The sequence below is a fragment of the Rhinatrema bivittatum genome, chromosome 6 (assembly GCF_901001135.1).
Source record: "Rhinatrema bivittatum chromosome 6, aRhiBiv1.1, whole genome shotgun sequence".
NCBI lineage: Eukaryota > Metazoa > Chordata > Amphibia > Gymnophiona > Rhinatrematidae > Rhinatrema > Rhinatrema bivittatum.
Genome location: NC_042620.1, coordinates 221,325,767 through 221,346,795, shown reverse-complemented (window position 1 = coordinate 221,346,795; position 21,029 = coordinate 221,325,767). Strand labels below are relative to the sequence as shown.

General features: G+C 42.2%; 1 protein-coding gene across 1 annotated transcript in view; it reads left to right on the top strand.

The window, feature by feature from the left end:
- The window catches only part of CHM (CHM Rab escort protein), a 343,986-nt gene that overhangs the window by 79,505 nt on the left and 243,452 nt on the right, over positions 1–21,029 (top strand). Inside the window, exon 8 of the mRNA XM_029606587.1 lies at positions 11,193–11,415. Coding sequence (XP_029462447.1) covers positions 11,193–11,415 — 223 coding nt within the window. The remainder of the gene's footprint in view (positions 1–11,192; positions 11,416–21,029) is intronic.

Below are 21,029 nucleotides of genomic sequence, written 5' to 3'. Positions count from 1 at the left end.
GTATTATAATTCTCAGGGTCATTACTGTTGTGGTTAGGCTGGTTACTAAGCACTGCAGATATTCAGAGACTTTATCCAGAATAGAAGTGTTTGTGGGAGGAACTCAGCCCCAACCCCAGCATTGTCACAGAAGCAGATGGCTCCCCACAGGGGTAGGTGACTAGTCAGTGGGACTCCTGAGTCCTTCCATCTTATCCTCCTCCATTGTGAAAAGTAATTTTTCACAAGGTAAAAGGAAGGGGGGGGGGGGGGTGGAAGATATGGAAGAGAGAGAGGATGACAGGAGACAGAGCACTTCAAATATAAATTTGCATTATGTCTATAAGCAATAGGTTACCAAAAGATAAAGGACATTATGATTGATATTGTCATTGTGACCAAAGACACATGTAAGCTTTCAGAGCTGACCGGTTGTTTTGGTTAGAGTGCAAAACTAATTTCCATGAGCTTTGAGGCAGTAGCAGACTGCGTGGTGCAGCCATTATAGTGCCAACACTCCTGTGTGGTCATAGAGTGGGGGAGTGTTCAGATGCCGGTGCCCCTCTGAGTCAGTATGGCCAGGTTCCTCCCTTCCACTTGCATGCTCCTTTCTGTCCCCAACCACATCCTCTTTCACTGCTCTTTCAAAGATCCTTACTGACACACAAGACACTCATGTAAGTTTTTCGCTGTCATGGAACTCTCTGCTCTACTTTGACCTTGTCATCTGAAGTGTACTAGCTTTCCCACTTCTTCCCTCTACATTAACAAGCCACCCCATGTGCCAAGCTGACTTGTATACTCTTGGAAGCCAGCAGAAGGAGTCAAGAGAAAAAGAATTGAACTTGCTCAGTTTAGTGACGTCACATTATTTAGCTTCCCCTCAGTAAGTATTTTATTTATTATATTTATTTTAAAAACTTGGTAGCCCTCTGTAGCACAGTAAATACGTTGTCAAAGCTTTCTTTGTTTTTATTAACAATGCACATGAAACACCAACTTAACTGCTTACCTTCAGCAGTAATCACAGTAAACAGTCGGCATTCACGTACAGGATTCACTTTTAGGACAGTGATTGTTTCAGGACCTGCCTTCTTCCGGAGCCCTGGGCCAAGCCTAACTATCCCCACTGGGTTCCAGCTCTTATTCCTTCTCTGAGGGGTCCTGCCCCCAGAGCTCTCTGATTCTCTGGCTTTTAAGGTGGGTCAGGCCTAATGCCTGGTCCAGCTCTGGTTAAGGAGGGCTTTCAGGGACACTCCTTCACATACCCTCCTCCTCCAGCTTGAACCTGTTGGGGCGAGCGTCCCTGCTCACCCTGGATCCCTTCTAAGGAAGCGTCTCTCCCCGCCATGCCTTTTCTGGCCTCTTGCCAGTTAAACTCGGGGTAAAGGCTACAGGTCCGTGCTGTCTCCCTCTGATTAAAGTTACCCTTAACCAATGTCCAGTTTCCACAACCATTCACTGTGCCTTTTGCCCAGTGTCCAACCATAGTCCTAATAGTTGCTCATTTGTCATGAAAATCAGTTGTAGTGCCATTGCAGCGAGAGAGATCTAGTCCTGTTGACATAGTTAAATTAACGTAAAGAACGAGTTAAGTATCGTGCTCATGTTATTTTAGCCAATGTATTTGTGGGTTTCCAGGTGCAAAAATAGCATTGCCACATAATTGGAGACATTTTTTATCATATTGATGCTAAATCTTTTACATCATTTGTTGTGTGACTTTTTAATGTGCTTATCAAATTTTTTTTGTGAGCCCACATTAACATAATTTTTTGTGAGTTTTATTGCGTAGGCCCCTTTTATCACCTATTTAAGCTTTTATAGATTTTTATGTCTGTAGCAATGATATAGAACAAATAGATGTACATGAAAAAAAATTGTGCCAAACCAGATGCTCTGGCAATAAGGTAATAGTTACTTGTTCTCATCTTCACTTTAATTAAAACTACAGTACTGAGAGAGAGTTTGTGAACCTCAGGTATAATAATGAGTATCATGGTAAGAGCTTGTAATTCTCTTGTTTAATTGAAACTAGTTTTTTCTTGTGCAATAAGTTTATAAATTAAACAATTTCATGTTTCTTTAATGTACAATATTGGAATGATAAGACTAATTCAGAATTAATGTGAATGAAATAGTGAGTGAACCTCTAATTTCTTTAGCATAATTAAATGGTAATTAGAATCAGGCACTTAAATAATTGGGTAACAAACACCGTGCAGAGAAAATCTGCACGATTGAGTTTGGGTATCCTGTCCTACATAAAGGTCCAAAAGGTTTTGAGTTTGGTTTTCACAATACAAATTAATGGGAGCTCATCAATCAAAAGGTAGTCTACAAATGCAAGAATTTGAAGACTACAGTGACTCTACCCAATAGTTGTCATCCTGCCAAGAGCAAACCAGAAAATCATCCCCAAAGTCACAAAGAATAACAGACTACCGTCTGAAGATATGCAGGCTTCTCTCACTGTGGCTGATGTGAGGGGTTAATAAACATGTGGATAAAGGTGAGCCGGTAGACATAGGGGTAGATTTTCAAAGGGTTATGCGCATAACCCCCGAAAACCTACCCCTGCTCGCACATGTCCCAGGGCTTTAAAAAATGGGTGGTCCGTGGGCAGGGGCATGGCGGTGGTTTGGGGGAGGTCTGGGGGTGGGGCCGTGGGCATGGCGGCAGTCCGGGGGCGGGGCAGAATCCTCAGGCACAAGGGCCTGTGCCAGGGGATGGTGAGCCGGCACGCATAACTCAGCGAGATAAGGTAGGGGGGGATTTAGGTAGGATTGGGGGGGGGGTGGGTTAGATAGGGGAAGGGAGCAAAAATAAAGTTCCCTCCAAGGCCGCTCTGATTTCAGAGCGGCCTTGGAGGGAAGGGGGAAAGCCATCGGGGCTCCCCTTGGGCTCAGCGCATGCCACGTGCACAAGTGTGTACCCCCTTGCGTGCACCGACCCTGGATTTTATAACATGCGCACAATGTCCTTTTGTGGTTTGCATATTGACTAAAAGATTGGAAACAAAGTAGGATTAAATGGTCAATTTTCTCAGTGGAGAAAGGTAAGCAAGCATTGGAGTGTCTCAGGATTCTATACTGGACCGGTGCTTTCCAGATTATTTATAAATATATGAAAAGAGAAACGAGTAAGGTGATCAAATTTACAGCTGTCATAAAATTATTTAGAGTTGTTAAATCACAAGTGGATTGTGATAAATTGCAGGAGGACCTTGCAAAACTGGAAGACTGGGCATCCAAATTGCAGGTGAAATTTATGTGGACAAGTGGAAAGTCATGCATATAGGGAACAGTAACCCACTTTGTAGTTACATGATGTTAAGTTTCATATTAGGAGTTACCACCCAGGAAAAGATCTGGGCGTCATAGTGGACAATACATTGAAATCATCGGTTCGGTGTGCTGCGGCAGTCAAAAAAGCAAATAGAAGGTTAGGAATTAAGAAAGAAATAGTGAATAAAACAAAGCATGTCATAGTACCTCTGTATTGCTCTATGTTGCAACCACACCTTGAGTATTGTGTGCAGTTCTCATTGCCATATCTCAAAAAAGATATAGTTGTACTGGAAAAAGATCAGAGAAGGGTGACGTAAATGATAAAAGGGATGGAACAGCTCCCGTATGAGAAAAGGCTAAAGAGGTTAGGGCTGTTCAACTTGGAGAAAAGACAGCTGAGGGGGGATATGATAGAGATCTATAAAATAAGAGGACTAGAATGGGTAAATATGAATCTGTTACTCTTTCAGATAATACAAGGACTAGGGGGCACTCCATGAAGTTAGCAAGTAGCACATTTAAAACAAATCGGAGAAAATTAGTTTTCACTCGGTGCACAATTAAGCTCTGGAATTCATTGCCAGAGGATGTGGTTAAGGCAGGGGGTAGATTTTAAAAAGGTGCGCACGGGCGTACATGTGTGCATGCTACCCGGCGCGCGCACATATACACCAGATTTTATAATCAGGCGTGCGCAAGGGGGTGCACAATTGTGCACCTTGTGCGCGACAAGCCGCGCTGCCTTCCCCCGTTCCCGTCCCCCTAACCTGACCTTCCCACCCTTCCCCTAACCTTTCTTCCCACTAGCCCTACTCTAACCCCCCCCCAAAATTTTTATTTTAGTTTTGCGCCTGCTGGCAGGCTGCCAACACACAATCCCTTGACACAGTGGCAATGGCCGCTGTGTTGCAGGCCTCTGGCCCCACCCCCAGACTTCCCCTTTATTTTATTTATTTATTTATTTATTTAACAACTTTTAATATACCGACGTTCGTATGGCACATCACGCCGGTTTACAAATAACTCAATTAAAGGAGGAATTACAATGAACAGGGGGCAGGGGATGGGAGCAGGCCAGAAAGAGGAGGGGGCTAAAGGGGACAGGAGAAGAGGGAAAGATAGGTAGCGTGAAATAGAGAAAAAAGAACAACCGTCAAAATAAAAGGAACTTATTTACAGAAGGATCTATTTACAATAGTTGCAACTAAAGTAAGATTGTTTACCTCAGTTTATCTGAACAATTTTGTAAAATTGCAGAATGTTAAAATAAAAGGGTGGGCGGGGGGTGGCAATGAGGTATTGCCTTAAGATGAGGGGAGGGAGGGCGGGGTGGGAGGGAGGGAGACTAGGAGACTAGAAGGGGGGGACTGGGTAGGTGTGTCTAGGTTTGGTTGGTTTCAGGATAGGCCTTCCTGAAAAGCCAAGTTTTTATGCCTTTTTTGAAGGTGGCCAGGCAGGGTTCAAGGCGGAGAAAGGTGGGAAGGGTGTTCCAGAGTGTAGGGCCCGCTATGGTAAAGGCCCTTTCTCTCGTGGAGGTGAGATGAGCAATTTTAAGGGAGGGAGTATGTAGGGTACCTGATCTGGTTGGACGGTTGGTTATACGGAAGTGCGGCGAGTCCTTGAGCCAAGGGTTAGTTTTGTAGAGGAGATTGTGAAGGATGGTCAGGGTTTTATACTGTATGCGGAAGGAGATGGGTAACCAGTGGAGGTCCTTAAGTATGGGGGTGATGTGGTCTCTTTTTCGGGTGTTCGTTAAGATTCTCGCCATGGCGTTCTGTAGGATTTGTAGGGGTTTGATGGTCGACTCTGGGGCTTTAGTAAAGCCCCAGGACTTGCACGCGTTCCGGGGCTTTACGAGCATTGCCGGACCTTTTTAAAATAAGCCCGGCGTGCGTAACCTTTTTAAAATCTGGCCCTTAGTGTAACTGGGTTTAAAAAAGGTTTGGATAAGTTCCTGGAGAAGTCCATAAACTATTAATCAAACTGATTTAGGAAGTAGCCACTGCTTATTACTGGCATTAGTAGCATGGGATTTATTTAATGTTTGGGTATTTACAAAGTACTTGTATCCTGTATTAGCCAGTGTTAGAAACAGGATGCTGGGCTTGATGGACCCTCGGTTTGAACTAGTATGGCAACTTCTTACATTCTTATGAAGTTCATCAAGAAAAATAACTGAAAATGGGAATGGTGTTGATGGGAGGATAGCTAGGAAGAAACCACTGCTTCTAAAAAGAACATTGCTGCTAGTCTCAGATTTGCCAAAGCACATCTGGATGATCCACAATACTTCGGGGAATAATGTTTTCGAGACAGATGATGCAAAAATTGAACTTTTTGGTCACAATAACAAATGTTTTGTATGGAGAAAATTACATTTGGCCTTCCAAAATAAGAACTTCATCCTAACTGTCAAGCATGGTAGTGGAGGCATCATGGCGTGTGGCTGCTTTGCTGCATCAGGACCTGTCTAGCTTGCTGTCTTTGATGGAACTAGCTTATATCAGAAAACTGTAGAGGAGAATGTGGGACCATTCATCCGTGAGCTGAAGCTAAGTTGAAAGTGGGTTATGCAGCAAGACAATGACCCTAAACATTCAAGTAAATCTGTTGAAAAATGCCAGAAAGAATTTTGTGTCTTCAGTTGGACAAGTCACCCTAAACCCTACTGAAATGGGGTAAAGCCCTGCAGTGAACTCTTCGTGCCAGAAAGCCCTCAAATGTCCCAGCAGTGAAACAGTTCTGTGTGGAAGAAAGCCAAAATTCCTCAAGGATGATGTGAGGCTGGTCAACAGTTTCAAGAAATGTTTAGTTGAGATTATTGTTGCTGAAAGAGGTGCCAACACTTACTGAATTGAAGGGTTTACATTCTTTCACACAAAGATACTTATTAGATTAGCATCTGATCATGTTCTGAGTATAAACTCTGCCAGACTACAGACAATGTAGGGGGTTTACAAACTTTTTTTCTCAGCACTATAGTTAAATGATGGTGTTGATGGCAGTGGATACCAAGTGCAGTTTCTGAGAGAAGAAAAGAGACTTGGAAGATATAACAAACATTCAAATTCCTGAAAAGTGTTACTGCACGAAAAGTAAACTTTTTTTTTTCCCCCCATTGGAAAAGAGGCTCTAGAATAAGAAGTCACGATATAAGGCTTTGAGGGGACTCTGCAGCAAAACCAGGAAATAATTTTTCATGGCATGTCCTCTAAGAGCAGGTGGTGGAAGCTAAACAGTAATGGAATTCAAGAAAGCATGAGAGAAGCACAGAGGATTTCTAGTTGCAAGAAAGTGAAGAGATTGCAGAAGAACACAGTGACACCGCGAGCTATGAGGATGACTGGGTTTGTATCAGCAAGTTACAAAGCTCCAGAGACCAGCTGGGTGGGGTAGGAGACGACTATTGGCAGAGGCCACAAGGGACTGAGGAGGCCAGGTATTTGACAGTAGCCACGCTAGTATTGGTAGTTATGTAGATTATTAAACACTTTGTGGTTTAGACATGGGAAAGGATGGGTGCTGATTATCAGCTAAACAGGAAGATGGCAAAAACTGTCATCGGTAAGAAGTGATATCTTTACAAGCGTCTTGCTGTATGGCCGGTAGCTGGGTTATATCTTTAGCAATGTGGACAGGTATAACTGGGCTAGATAACCTTTCTGCTGTCATCTACTATGTTACTATGGGTATTTCATTCTAGGCAAGGGTATATATCACAATCATGCTCTCTACCAGGGCCACTCCTGCTATTTTAAGATGGAAAGTTTTTGATATCTATTCTCCTCAGCAGACTCTACAGTCAGTATCAATCTCTGGTCGGCTTCTGCTTTCATTTAATGGCCACTGGTAAGTGAAACTGACTTGCTACTTGTCTAGTAGCCCAATGTCAACACTGTGCAGGGTGCACTACCATGGAGAAAACCTGACTCCATGTTCCTTATCTGGTTTTTGCTCCTTGGGCTGGCCAAGGCTGGGGATTTTGCTGAGGCAGCATTCACAGTCCCTTGGAAGGAGGAAGTAACGGGCATCTGACTGGCTTCCAAGCGCTCTTGTACTGCATTTTGGAGGGACTGGCATTCTATCCGTCGTCTACGAGCAGACACTGAGGGGTAGATTTTAAAAAAGAGCACGATCGCGTACTTTTGTTCGCTGGATTTTATAAGATACGCGCATAGCCGCGCGTATCTTATAAAATCCTGGATCGGCGCGCGCGCGGCTGCCGATTTTGGGCAGCCTGCGCGCGCCGAGCGCGCAGCCTGCCTCCGTTCCCTCCGAGGCCGCTCCGAAATCGGAGCGGCCTCGGAGGGAACTTTCTTTCGCCTTCCCCTCCCTTCCTCTGCCTAACCCACTCCCCCCCCCCGGCTCTATCTAAACCCCCCCTTACCTTTGTCCCTCGATTTATGCCTGCTAGAAGCAGACGTAAATCTACGAGCGCCAGTGGACTGCGGGCGTGCCATCATCCGACCTGGGGGCTGGTCCGGAGGCCTCGACCACGCCCCCAGGCCGGCGCCATGCCCCCGGTCCCACCCCCGAAACGCCGCGTCCCGCCCCTGAAACGCCGCGTCATTCGGCCCCACCCCCGACACGCCCCTTTAAAAAACCCCCGGGACTTACGCGTGTCCCGGGGCTCTGTGCGCGCCGGCGGCCTATGCAAAATAGGCGCGCGAGGCCCCTGCTCGCGTAAATCCGGGCAGATTTACGCGAGCAGGGCATTTAAAATCCGCTCGTCACTGTGATGGCCTGGCTGGAGGGAAAGGGAAGAAGATGAATGAAAAGAGCCCCCTTGGCTATGAATGAAGGCTCATGGTGCTTTTAACTAGTTAGGACAGATATTGATTGATATGGAGACCTAAAGGGGCAGACAGAAGCTGATGGGCCGGAGGAAAAGCTATATGGTTATGTAATACATATCTGGCTATCAGTTTTGTTCTTTATGCCTTTATTCAGTAATTTTGATGTAAGTTTTTAGGAGTGCAGTAGTCATCTAGTGTAGTGGTCCCCAATCCTGTCCTGGGGGCTCACCAGCCAGTCTGGTTTTCAGGATATCCACAATGAATATGCATGAGAGAAAATGTGCATGTTATGGAGGCAGTGCATGCAAATTGTCTCTCATGCATATTCATTGTGGATATCCTGAAACCCCGACTGGCAGGTGGGCCCCCAGGACAGGGTTGGGGACCACTGGTCTAGTGGTTAGAGCCACAGTCTGAGAATCATGGAAGCCAGGGTTCAAATCCCACTGACATTATCACTTCACTTTCCATTGTCTCAGGTACAGACTTAGATTGTAAGCTCTCTGTGGACAGAGTACCTGAACATAACTTATTTTGAGCTGCCAATGAAAGGCCTGAGCTAAATTTAAAATAAATAAATAGCAAATAACACATTTTTCCAGTAAATAAGCTTGTAGTTCAGCATTTTCTTTTCTCCATGATTTTTGCACTTTTTCTGAAAATGATCATTCTGGCTTCTTATGTGAAATTCACCTTCCTGAACATAGAAGTTGATGATAGAAACATAATGTTACAATAGTTCACTTGGCAGATTCAGTTGGACTTCCTGCATGGTCTGAATTTTTTCTTGAACTTGTGTGTATTACCAGTAAAAGCAGTAGTGTTTCTTATGCATTCCAATAGTTTGTTAGCAGCACCTAGGCAGCTGCAATGAGGAGAGAAAATGGAAATATTCACTTAGATTTTTTTTTTCCAAACTGTTGAGGAAAGTGTAACTGGGCTCTGAGAAATTGCAGGGTGTCCAATTAGAGTAGCCTAGTAATGAGAGCAGTGAAAGTTGGGGTCCGAATCCCGCTTCTTATGACCTTGGCAAAGTCACTTCACCTTCCATTTCCTCAGGTACCAACTTAGATTGCAAGCTCTCTTATATAGGAGCCAACCTACCTGATTTGTATCTTACCTTGAGCTCCAATTGTAAAGGCAAGTAATCAAATCCAAGTCTTCCTTTCTGTGCCATGTATTAGGGGTTTCTGAAAAACACAGAGAGAGAGCCGCTTGTCTAAAACAGTGCTTCTCAACCTTTTACCCATCATGACACACATGACAGATCACGCTCATGTGTGTGACACGCTGCTCATTACAATTCACGGCATAAAAAATAAATAAATAAAGGTCCAGTATTATTTTTGTTAAGACAGAAATTGCATAAATAGTAAACATCCCATACCAAAACACCAATTTCCAGCACTCAAACAGTAACCACCTTACCTAAGAAAAGGCAACACTGAAAATATTACACCAGGCCTTAAGACACCAATACTACTCCTATTAGGAAATCGGACTAAGCCAGGCTGCTATAGAGCCCTACACAGAAACTACACGCCAGCAGAAAACCTCACCTGAGTCACATGTGCTGACCCTCACTTAACAAAGAATAAGGAGACCAAAATGCATAACTAGAAGCATGCAGACAAAAACTGAACTGGAAACCACAACAAGCCAGAGAGACCTTATGCAGTGTAACAATGGAAAAAAGAGAAAAACAAATCAAGAAATATAAAATCAATAGCAGTAAAACCATACTAACAAAAAGAACAGATTTCAAAATAGCCGATGAATGGAATATCCACTAATTAAAAACATATCAAAAATGTCTAGATACCAATAAAATATTTCAAAATAGTAGACAGATCCAATAATGAAAAATAAGGGTAAAAAAAATGCTTTTCTCTGCATACCTGGGAGCATTTGATATCCAGGTGCCCTGAGATTGTTTTGAATTTGCAGGAGGGAGGGATGGTTTGCTTGCAACTTTCTCCTCTCTCTCTCTCTCTCACACTGGCTCTCAGTCACGCACATATACGCACAATCATGGACATATACACATGCTTTTTCTCTCACTTATATAGGCTCTTAATCACATATTTACACACGTCTTTTAACACTTACAGGCTTTCAAACACAGCTTACATACATGCTTTCTCTTTCTCTCACACACATAGACTGTCATTCACATATTTGCACACACATGCTCTCTTTCTGCCACCTACACCAGCTCTCAATCACACACAGATACATGCTCTCTCTCTTACTTATACACACAGGCTGTTAATCATACATACGCATGATTTCTCTCACTTACACATACAGTCTCTCAATCACCCACACACACATTCTTTCTCACAAACAGGTTTTCAATCACTCACTCACATACATGCTCTGTCTCTCTTCTCTCTCTCTCACACACAATCTCAAAAACATACTTGCTTGCTCACTCTCTCCCCCCCCCCCCCCCCCCCCACCGAACTAGCGGCAGCTGCAGCCTCCTCCACTTCCAGGCCTCGCGAAAGGACTCCGATCCATCGCGGGGGCTGACGTTGCTCCTCTTTTGCTTTGCGCGGCGTTGCTCTTCAGGCAGCACCTCTCTTCTTTGGGCCTATGATGCACGCACTAGCATGGTCTCTTCTTCCCGCATGCATGGCCGCTGCACACTACTTCCTCTTCCGGGCCGCGGGGGGGGGGGGGGAGGCGCGGGAAGAAAACATGCTGGTGCCGCTGACTCCAGCTCTCCTGCCACGTTCCGCCCGGGTATCAGCATTGTAAGCCTGGGCTGAGGATGACTTCCTATTTCGCTGGGTCAGCGGGGGACTGGAAAGTGTGGTGACACACCTGTAGGTGCTTGGCGACACACCGGTTGAGAACCACTGGTCTAAATTCACAAGGGGTGGGAAGAGGGAGCAGATAGGAGACTCAAACCAAGAGCTTTCTTATTCCAGGTCCTTCCCATACTGCCTGTCTTTGATCAGATGCTAGAATGATTAAGGTGCATCTGTTTTTACTTTTCATCATTTATAGTGGTACTGGTGGAGTTCATTCAACCCCCATCCCAATCAATTCTTTTGCATCAAATGAAATTATCTTATTATAGGCCTGTTTGATTGATGCAGCCTGTATCTCTTATTTACAGATTACAGAGACTGTGCATTTTCAGAATACTTAAAGACCAAAAGGTTAACCTCCTGTCTTCAGCACTTTATTTTGCATGCGATTGCAATGGTCTCAGAGAATGCAAGCACCATAGATGGCCTCCAAGCCACGCAGCATTTCCTTCAGTCTCTTGGTCGTTATGGGAACACGCCATTTTTATTTCCTTTGTATGGCCTCGGAGAAATCCCACAGTGTTTCTGTAGGTAAGCATGGTTTTGTGTGTTTTCCTATATCAAATCAGTTTTTATATATGAATGTGTGCAAAAATAAAAATTGCTTAAGTGTGATTTTTGCAAATGCACTGTAGAGCAGTTGGCTTACTGGTTTGAAGATTGTATCATATTAGGAACAAAAATGAATGTTTTTCTAAAGGTTTTATTTGATTTACAATAAGTTATCAAGTTACTTGGCCTAGTAAATAACTGTTGTCCAGAAACTGACTGGTTGCCATGACAGCAGTCATGCTGTGAACTATTGACTTCTGTGGTGATAAAGTACTGGAATGTCAAACTTTTTTTTATTTCCCAGCGTGCTAGTGTTTTACATCTAAAGGTGGTTTGGTGGTGATTTTGGGTAGGGAGGACAGAGCAAGCGAGCTCGACTCTCCTGCCTTAGGCTTCAGCTCAATCTTCAGGACCTGCTAGGCCAGTCAGGTTTTCAGGATGTCCCCACTGAAAACAGTGGATATCCTGAAAACAACTGGCCTGGTGGTTTCCCAAGGCTCGGGTTGTGAAGCACTGCTTTAAATATCCTTTTCCTTCAAAGTTCCAGTATGAGGCCTGGCAGCGGCGGTCTTCGAGAAGGAGGAATATGTTTAACCATAAAACTAAACTTTTAAAGCTCTCTTTAGTATACCATTGGAGTTATAATTTTATGATTTTCTTGAAATAATGTGTAAAGTCACAAATGTGACATGCTTGCAGTTTATTGCCTTGCTGGTAATGAACACTATCCCAAGAATATTGCTCAGTCTGTATACTAAAGTGGTAATGGTTCTGCCAATATATCATACCCTACAACTTTTATCATCGGGTTATCAGAATAAGGTGTCACCTGTCCTGTGATTTCTCACCACCATTCTGCATTCTGTTTTAATGTAAACCTCTTAGGCATCGCTAGCAGTCAGTTACACTATGTGTTCTCATCAAGGCTATTGTTATAAATGGCACGCATGCATATTTATGTGACTGATTCAAAGACATTTGTAAGTCACATCCTTGCATTCTAGATGAATTCCTCATAAACACAGGACTATGGAAATACCAAAGGGACTGGAGATAAGAAAAGGGACAATGTTTAATAGTTTCGACTAGACACCTTGCTTTAACTGATCCCAAAGGCACTTTGTCTATCACAGTACATACAATATTTAGTGAATCCAGTCACCCCCTAAAAATCAAACACTAAACTGCCAGACGATGTCTCGTTCTTGTGTGAGACTACTTTGTCGAATTTTGTGGATGATATAGAAGTCCATCAGATGAGATGGTGTATTCAGGCAAATATTGTTACTCTTGGCTCTCTTAATAAACAGAACATTATTTGTTTAGTACATGTTTCATAATTCTTAGCAGTAACAGTGGTATTTAAAAAAAAATAAATATATATATATATATATATATATATATATATATATATATATATAAATGAATTAATGAATTTTATACTTTCTTTATTTTATCTTCAAAGTATAGCCACTGAACTGAGACAGAATCAAAAGCATTATATATATATCTTGCTTATAAAGTGTATCTGCCGCAATATATATATTTGAGAATTTAATGACTTGGCAATTTTCTCTTCTTTGAACTTCCAGCAGAGTTGGAACCAGGCCTGGGATCTGACACCTTGAGCTTCATTTGCAACTACTTAGGGATTTTTTTCCCCCCTATTTTCATATTTTCTCGAAACTTACTTTTAGTTCGGTCATTGCCGTGACAGTTCTCTCTGAGGGGCCATGCACCAGGACTCCTTCTGGAATGGATCCTAAATCTGACCATTAAGTGTCGCCATTACACAATTACCATCATTGGATTTGATTGTAATTACCAATTTAACATCTTGCTTATAAAGTGTATCTGCCGCCAGTGGAGCCCTTGTTACTGTTATAAGGATAAGAAAAGAGATCCAAGGGAGCACTAAGATTTTTGCTTTTAATTTTATTTTAATCCTGGGGCTGTGGTTTGCTTCCTTATAATACCATGGGGTCAACCTTTCTGCATATTGGAGCAATTGGTGGCAACAACACAGATCTGAACACTCCTCAGCCTTTTAAAGTAAATATGTGTAATTGGAATTCTGACTCTGAGTTTCGTGGGCCTCATATATCTGTTTATTTGATTGATTTATAGTCCACCTTTTGAACAAAGCAGATTAGATTTAGGTACTATAGGTATTACCCTATCCCCAGAGAACTCATAGTCTAACCCCTAGATTCCTCATTCTGCTATATTTATAGCAGAATGAAGAATATTTATAGCAGAATGATGTGTTGTGGAAAAAAGGTGGCGGGGGCGATAGTGGGCAGCCGGTCGATTCACGCACTGTCTCCCCCATAGCGCCGTGGGAAAAAAGTGTAGTTATTTCCTGTGGTGCTGCCAGCGATTAAAGTGAAAAAACATTATCACCCGCAGCGCTGCCAGGAGATAACTCCGCCCAAACCCCATCCACACTCCTCCCCTTCCCCTAATTTCAATAATACCGCCGCGATTCCGGCACATCACACAATAAAGAATGACTCTGAGTTTGGAGGGTGAAGATCACAAGGAGTGGCAGCAAGACTTGAAACCTGGCTTCCCTGGTTCACAGTCCACTGCTCTAACCAATAGGCTACTCCTCCCACTCTTTTTATTAGCATTTAAACAATTTTAACAGTGAATTAATGCAAAAAAAAATGCAAGATGTAAATAAATCAATCTGCTAATACAATAAAGAAAATAATTTAAATATATTGCATGTCAAGTCCACACTGATTCCTCCACTCTTTTAAAGGCAGGGGGATGCCCATATATATTAGGAGGATGCTTTGCAGAAAACAAAAATGGAATTGATTACTTTGGGCCATCTCGTTTATAATGAATTTTATACTTTCTTTATTTTATCTTAAAAGTATAGCCACTGAACTGAGACAGAATCAAAAGCATTAGATACAAAAATAGCTTAGTTGCAGTATCAACATCTTCAGCTTAAGCAGACATTTGAACAGTGTGAAAGAAATAATGTTCTACAGAAAGGAGAGGAAGTGCCTGTTTAATTTTAATTAATTAATTTTTTTTACTTTGTTTTTGTAGCTGCAATGCTGAAAAATCTGGCTTGTAAAGAGCAAACGTTAGTAATGCAGGATAGTTTTGCAAAAGAAATTAGTTGGTTTTGCAGCTGGTTATTCAGTCATCTGCACTGCAGAATTTGAAGTTGTACAAAAAATAATGCACTGGAGTAGTTCTTTGTGGAAAAGCGCTGACTATTGCAAGAGACAAAAAAAAAAAAGAGAGGAGTCAAGATGGCAGACATGCAGCTTGCTGTATTCTGAAGCTCCAGGTGAAACAGAGCAGACCAAGGGCACATAGAAATGTTTGAGGAAGGGGAACCAGCTATCTTACCCAGATACCTATTGATTTCGTTATCACCTAGTGTTTACAGCTTGAAGCCCCAGGTGGAACACAGGCAGGAGGAAAAGATTTACCCTGAGGACTCGCTTAGCTTCAATGGAAGATCTCCCCCTCCTCTACTTAGGTTTGAGGCCAGTCATAATATTCTGGGAACTTCGGTGTAGGTCGTTAACATGGTTGGCATTGGTGGAGGTTCGGTAGATATCAACAAGGGAGCAGCCTGTGAAATAAATGCCATGATAGATATCCGTAATTTGTCTGTGACAGAATTTGGTACGAATGAGGGGTTGTTAGGACACATTAGAGTTACCAGTAGAGGAGATGAGCTCTTATTTTTGCCTTATCGTCTTCTCCACTTCTTGTAACGATCATGTTCATTCTTGCTCCTTTGCCAAAGACCCCTCAATACCTTTTCAATTTTACTAAAAAAAACAAACAACCTTTTCTAAATTTGTCTTTCAAGAAAAACTTATGTCTAAACATAGTGAAGGCCTTTAGAAGTGTGAGAATGATATTTCTACTGTCTTGGCCATTAATTCTGCATATACTGAGGCTAATAGGCCCTTGCACAACAAAAGTAAATTGCTGGAGAATAATATTTTGAGACAGAACTTGCACTATATATTTTGTAATTTCTCTACTTGAAATATAGAAAAACTATTTCTTGTGATGTTTTGAAGTACCCTGTGGAAGCTTTCCATCTCCCTTTAGCCATGAGGACCGCAGAAGGAGATGGAATTACTTCTAGTTTGGTTATGGATAAATTTGACTTATTGCAATGCTGGAGTCTTTACAAAAAATGTTAACTACTTTTGATATTTTGCTTTGAAATCTATTAGGGATTGGACCTTAAGTCCTTTATTCGTAACAAGGATGTCATGTTTTATAGTGCTAAAGTTAGGATTTACCCAGACATTAGTAGATGGACTCAAGTGGAACATTTTTCTTGGATTTAGATAATGCCTAACCGAGATGGGTCCATATTTCTTTTTGAACTTTCCAGCTAACTGTTTAAGTATGAAGGGGTTATTTATATTTTCTTTGACCCGTCGCAACTTATATCTTCCTTCCATGGGATTAAAGTATCGCTGGTAGAGGATTGAGTTATGTTAGTTGCCGCTTTGTTTCTGAATGTGAGTACATTTCATTTCTTTATTTCGTTAGACTCTTTCCCTCTCTATTGTGGACGTGAATTTGATTGGTGGTTAGCTTTCTTTTTGTATAACTCTGAAGATTAATATCTTTGTCAGGATATTTAAAATTTCCTGTTTAAAATTGTTAAAATTTCATAAATATAAAGAGGGGAAAATGCCATAAAAACAATCCAGTTACTTATCAATTTTTGTGAATCTGAAGTTTTTCCGAGGTGAAGCCATTAAGGATATAATCCCTTCAATATTACAGGATGCTGTACACAACTCTAGACCATCCAGTCCAGTTAAACTAGTTAGAATTTACTGTGTATGTAGCATCTTACGGGCCAGGAAGTTTTGTATGGACTGAGCACCTAATATATATTCTTCAAGCCTATTCAGCTGGCTTGCTGGTCCCAGTTCCTGTGGGAGCATAGGTTAGTTTTTCAGGTTTAATAATTATCATACAAGAAACTGAGCTATTGTATTTGCATTTGTAAAAACCTGGAAGGTTTTCTTTCTGCAGTTATTTGTCTCGTGATTATCTTGTTAGTCATTTGCCTTGTAATATTTTCTTTGTTACTCATATTGAAAGCTTTGTTTTGTTTTTTACCTGGGTACATTGCCAAGCATCAGTCCTGTGAAAAATAATATAACCCAAGAAATGCCATATTGGGTCAGACTAATGGTCCATGGAGCCTAGTATCTTGTCTTTAAAAGTAGCCATTCTGGAAGAAGTACCAACAGATCCTAATGGAAAAATCCATTCACTGTTCATGCCCAGAACCAGGCAGTAAGAGGTAACATTCCCTAAGCCCATCTATTAAGTTGTTAATGGACCTGGCCTCCAGATACTTGTACACACTTTTTTTTTTTTTTTTAAACCCAGCTATGCTGCTAGCTTTGATCGTAGTCTCTGGCAATACATTTCACAGTTTAATTGTACACTGACTAAAAAAAATATTACATTTTGTTTTAAATTTGCTAACGGTTAATTTCTTACAGCGTCCCTTAGTCCTGATATTATTAGAATAATAATAGGTTCTGTCTAGTTTCTCTGGAACCTGTCCATAGTTTCCTGCTACTTTTTTATGACGGGTAGAGTACGTCATCAATGTGGGAGCATGTTGTTCTACTTACCTGACCAGTCCAATTCAGCAGATCGTGATCTGTGGAAGCCTCTCTGCTCTTTCTGTTTTCATATTTTTGCTGTGTGCATGTTACCCCAGTCAACACGGGTTATCCTATTCTTAGTCTCCATCATTCAGCCACTAGGGAATCCTCTGTGTTTATCTCACGTCCTTTTGAATTCCTTTCCCGTCCTTGTCCTCACTACCTCTTCTGGGGAGGCCTTTCCATGCATCCTCCACCTTTTCCATGAAGAAATACTTCCTGATGTTAGTCCTGACTCAACCCCCTCGCAGCTTCATATTATGACCCCTTGTTCTACAGTGTTCTTTCCATCCAAAATAATTTGATTCCTTTGCATTATTACTACCTTTCAGATATTAAAAAGCCTGTATCATATCATCCTTACCTTTCTTCTCCTCCACTGTATACATATTTAAGCCCTTCAGTCGCATATCATAATTCTTTTAGTTCAGATTTATTTATTTATTTGTTGATTTTATATACAGACATTCGTTGGAACATCATGCCGGTTTACATTGTAACAAAATAACAAGAGAGATAAATATAATAAACAGGGAAGGGAAGGGGGGAGCAGTAATGAAAGAGGAGAGAGGACAGCAGTAGGAAGGATAGGGAAAGAGAAATTTGATAGGAACATTTGAAGAAAATAAAATTAACAATAGACACTATGTACAGGTGGGCTGGTAGGTATCAGACCAGTGATGGCAGTGACAGGGAGAGGTGGGGGGGCGGGGGGGGATGGTAGGGTAGGTTTAAAGGAGGGTGAGGGGAAACTAATAACAGAATTTAGGCCTCATTGCTTAGGGGGGAGAAACACTATATTTTGGAGTCTTTGCTTGGGGTGAAGAAAGGGGGAGAAAAGGAGAGGCAGAGAGGAGAAGAGGGGAAAGGGTGGGCTGCGGGGTTAGAGTGCAAGCTGTTCGGTCAACGTCTGGGTATGCTAATGTAAAGAGCCAGGTTTTGAGCCCTTTTTAAAATTTAGACAGGTTAGGTTCTAGACGGAGGGCCGTGGGCAGGGCCTTCCATAGGGAAGGACCGGCAATAGAGAAAGTCCTTTCTCTGGTTGAGGTGTGGTGAGCAGTTTTTAGGGAGGGGGTGTATAGGGTACCAGCAAGGTTGGATCTGGAGGAGCGGGTAGATGATCGGAAAAGAGGTGCATTCTCGAGCCAAGTGTGATTTTGATTGTACAATAAATTGTGGAGGATGGTGAGTGTTTTGTATTTTATGCGTGAGGTTATGGGTAACCAGTAGAGGTCTTTTAGGATAGGGGTAATGTGATCCGATTTACGTGCGTTTGTTAGGATTCTGGCCATGGCATTCTGTAAAAGTTGGAGGAGTTTGATAGTGGAGAGAGGGAGGCCCAGCAATAAAGAATTGCAATAGTCCAGTTTAGTTAAAATAGTTGCCTGTAGGACTGTGCGGAGGTCTTGGGTATATAGCAGGGGTTTAAGTTTATAAGAACATAAGAAAATGCCTACTGGGTCAGACCAAGGGTCCATCAAGCCCAGCATCCTGTTTCCAACAGTGGCCAATCCAGGCCATAAGAACCTGGCAAGTACCCAAAAACTAAGTCTATTCCATGTTACCATTGCTAATGGCAGTGGCTATTTTCTAAGTGAACTTAATAGCAGGTAATGGACTTCTCCTCCAAGAATTTATCCAATCCTTTTTTAAACACTGCTATACTAACTGCACTAACCACATCCTCTGGCAACAAATTCCAGAGTTTAATTGTGCGTTGAGTAAAAAAGAACTTTCTCCGATTAGTTTTAAATGTGCCCCATGCTAACTTCATGGAGTGCCCCCTAGTCCTTCTACCATCTGAAAGAGTAAATAACCGATTCACATCTACCCGTTCTAGACCTCTCATGATTTTAAACATCTCTATCATATCCCCCCTCAGTCGTCTCTTCTCCAAGCTGAAAAGTCCTAACCTCTTTAGTCTTTCTTCATAGGGGAGCTGTTCCATTCCCCTTATCATTTTGGTCGCCCTTCTCTGTACCTTATTCATCGCAATTATGTCTTTTTTGAGATGCGGCGACCAGAATTGTACACAGTATTCAAGGTGCGGTCTCACCATGGAGCGATAGAGGCATTATGACATTTTCCGTTTTATTCACCATTCCCTTTCTAATAATTCCCAACATTCTGTTCGCTTTTTGACTGCCGCAGCACACTGAACCGACGATTTCAATGTGTTATCCACTATGACACCTAGATCTCTTTCTTGGGTTGTAGCACCTAATATGGAACCCAACATTGTGTAATTATAGCATGGGTTATTTTTCCCTATATGCATCACCTTGCACTTATCCACATTAAATTTCATCTGCCATTTGGATGCCCAATTTTCCAGTCTTACAAGGTCTTCCTGCAATTTATCACAATCTGCTTGTGATTTAACTACTCTGAACAATTTTGTGTCATCTGCAAATTTGATTATCTCACTCGTCGTATTTCTTTCCAGATCATTTATAAATATATTGAAAAGTAAGGGTCTCAATACAGATCCTTGAGGCACTCCACTGTCCACTCCCTTCCACTGAGAAAATTGTCCATTTAATCCTACTCTCTGTTTCCTGTCTTTTAGCCAGTTTGCAATCCACGAAAGGACATCGCCACCTATCCCATGACTTTTTACTTTTCCTAGAAGCCTCTCATGAGGAACTTTGTCAAACGCCTTCTGAAAATCCAAGTATACTATATCTACCGGTTCACCTTTATCCACATGTTTATTAACTCCTTCAAAAAAGTGAAGCAGATTTGTGAGGCAAGACTTGCCCTGGGTAAAGCCATGCTGACTTTGTCCCATTACACCATGTCTTTCTATATGTTCTGTGATTTTGATGTTTAGAACATTTTCCACTATTTTTCCTGGCACTGAAGTCAGGCTAACCTGTCTGTAGTTTCCCGGATCGCCCCTGGAGCCCTTTTTAAATATTGGGGTTACATTTGCTATCCTCCAGATTTGTGAGGATGTGCAATTTGAAGAAGCCTGTTTTTATGGTATTGTGGATGTGAGATTTGAAATTAAAACAAAAATGTTGGTCAAGATAGACGCCAAGATCTCTCACATTGCAGGTGAATGTATCAGGTGGAGGGTTGGTGTTGCTTAAGGCAGGGAGTGAGCGAGCTGGGGGATTGGTGATTATGAGGAGCTCCGTTTTTGTTACATTTAAAGCGAGATGTAGGTTTGAGAGGAGGGTGTTAATTGAAGTAAGGCAGGAATCCCAAAACTGTAATGTGTTGGGGAGGGATTCTTGAAGCGGGATGAGGATTTGAACGTCGTCAGCATACATAAAGAACTTTAGGCCAAGATCAGAGAGGAGATAGATATTGAAGAGCGTGGAAGAAAGGGAGGAGCCCTGGGGACGCCCTGAGAGAAGGGAATGTGGGATGATTCGCAGTTGGCTATTTTTATGGTGTAATTTCTGTTGTCGAGATAAGAAGAGAACCATTGCAGCGCAGAACCTGTGACACCGATTTCTGCTAGGCGGGTAAGGAGAATGGTATGACTGACGGTGTCAAAGGCAGCAGATACATCAAGTAGGGCCAGTATGTATGATTGAGCATGGTCCAATCCCTTGAGTATAGTGTCAGAAAGGGTAAGAAGGAGGCTTTCAGTATTACGGGCTTTACGAAAGCCAAATTGAGCCGGGTGAAGGGTGTTGTGCTCTTCAAGGAATTCGGTAAGCTGGGTATTGACTATTTTCTCCATTATTTTTGCTATGAAAGGCAAGTTAGAAATAGGGCGATTGTTGGCTGGGATACTGGGGTTGAGGTTAGGTTTTTTTAGGAGGGGGTTTGACAACTGCTTGTTTAAGGGGGTCGGGTACTTTGCCATGTGAGAGGGAACAGTTTATTATGTCAGCTAGTAGTATTGAAATGGTGCGGATGGAGAGAAGAGTCTTAGTGGGGATGAAT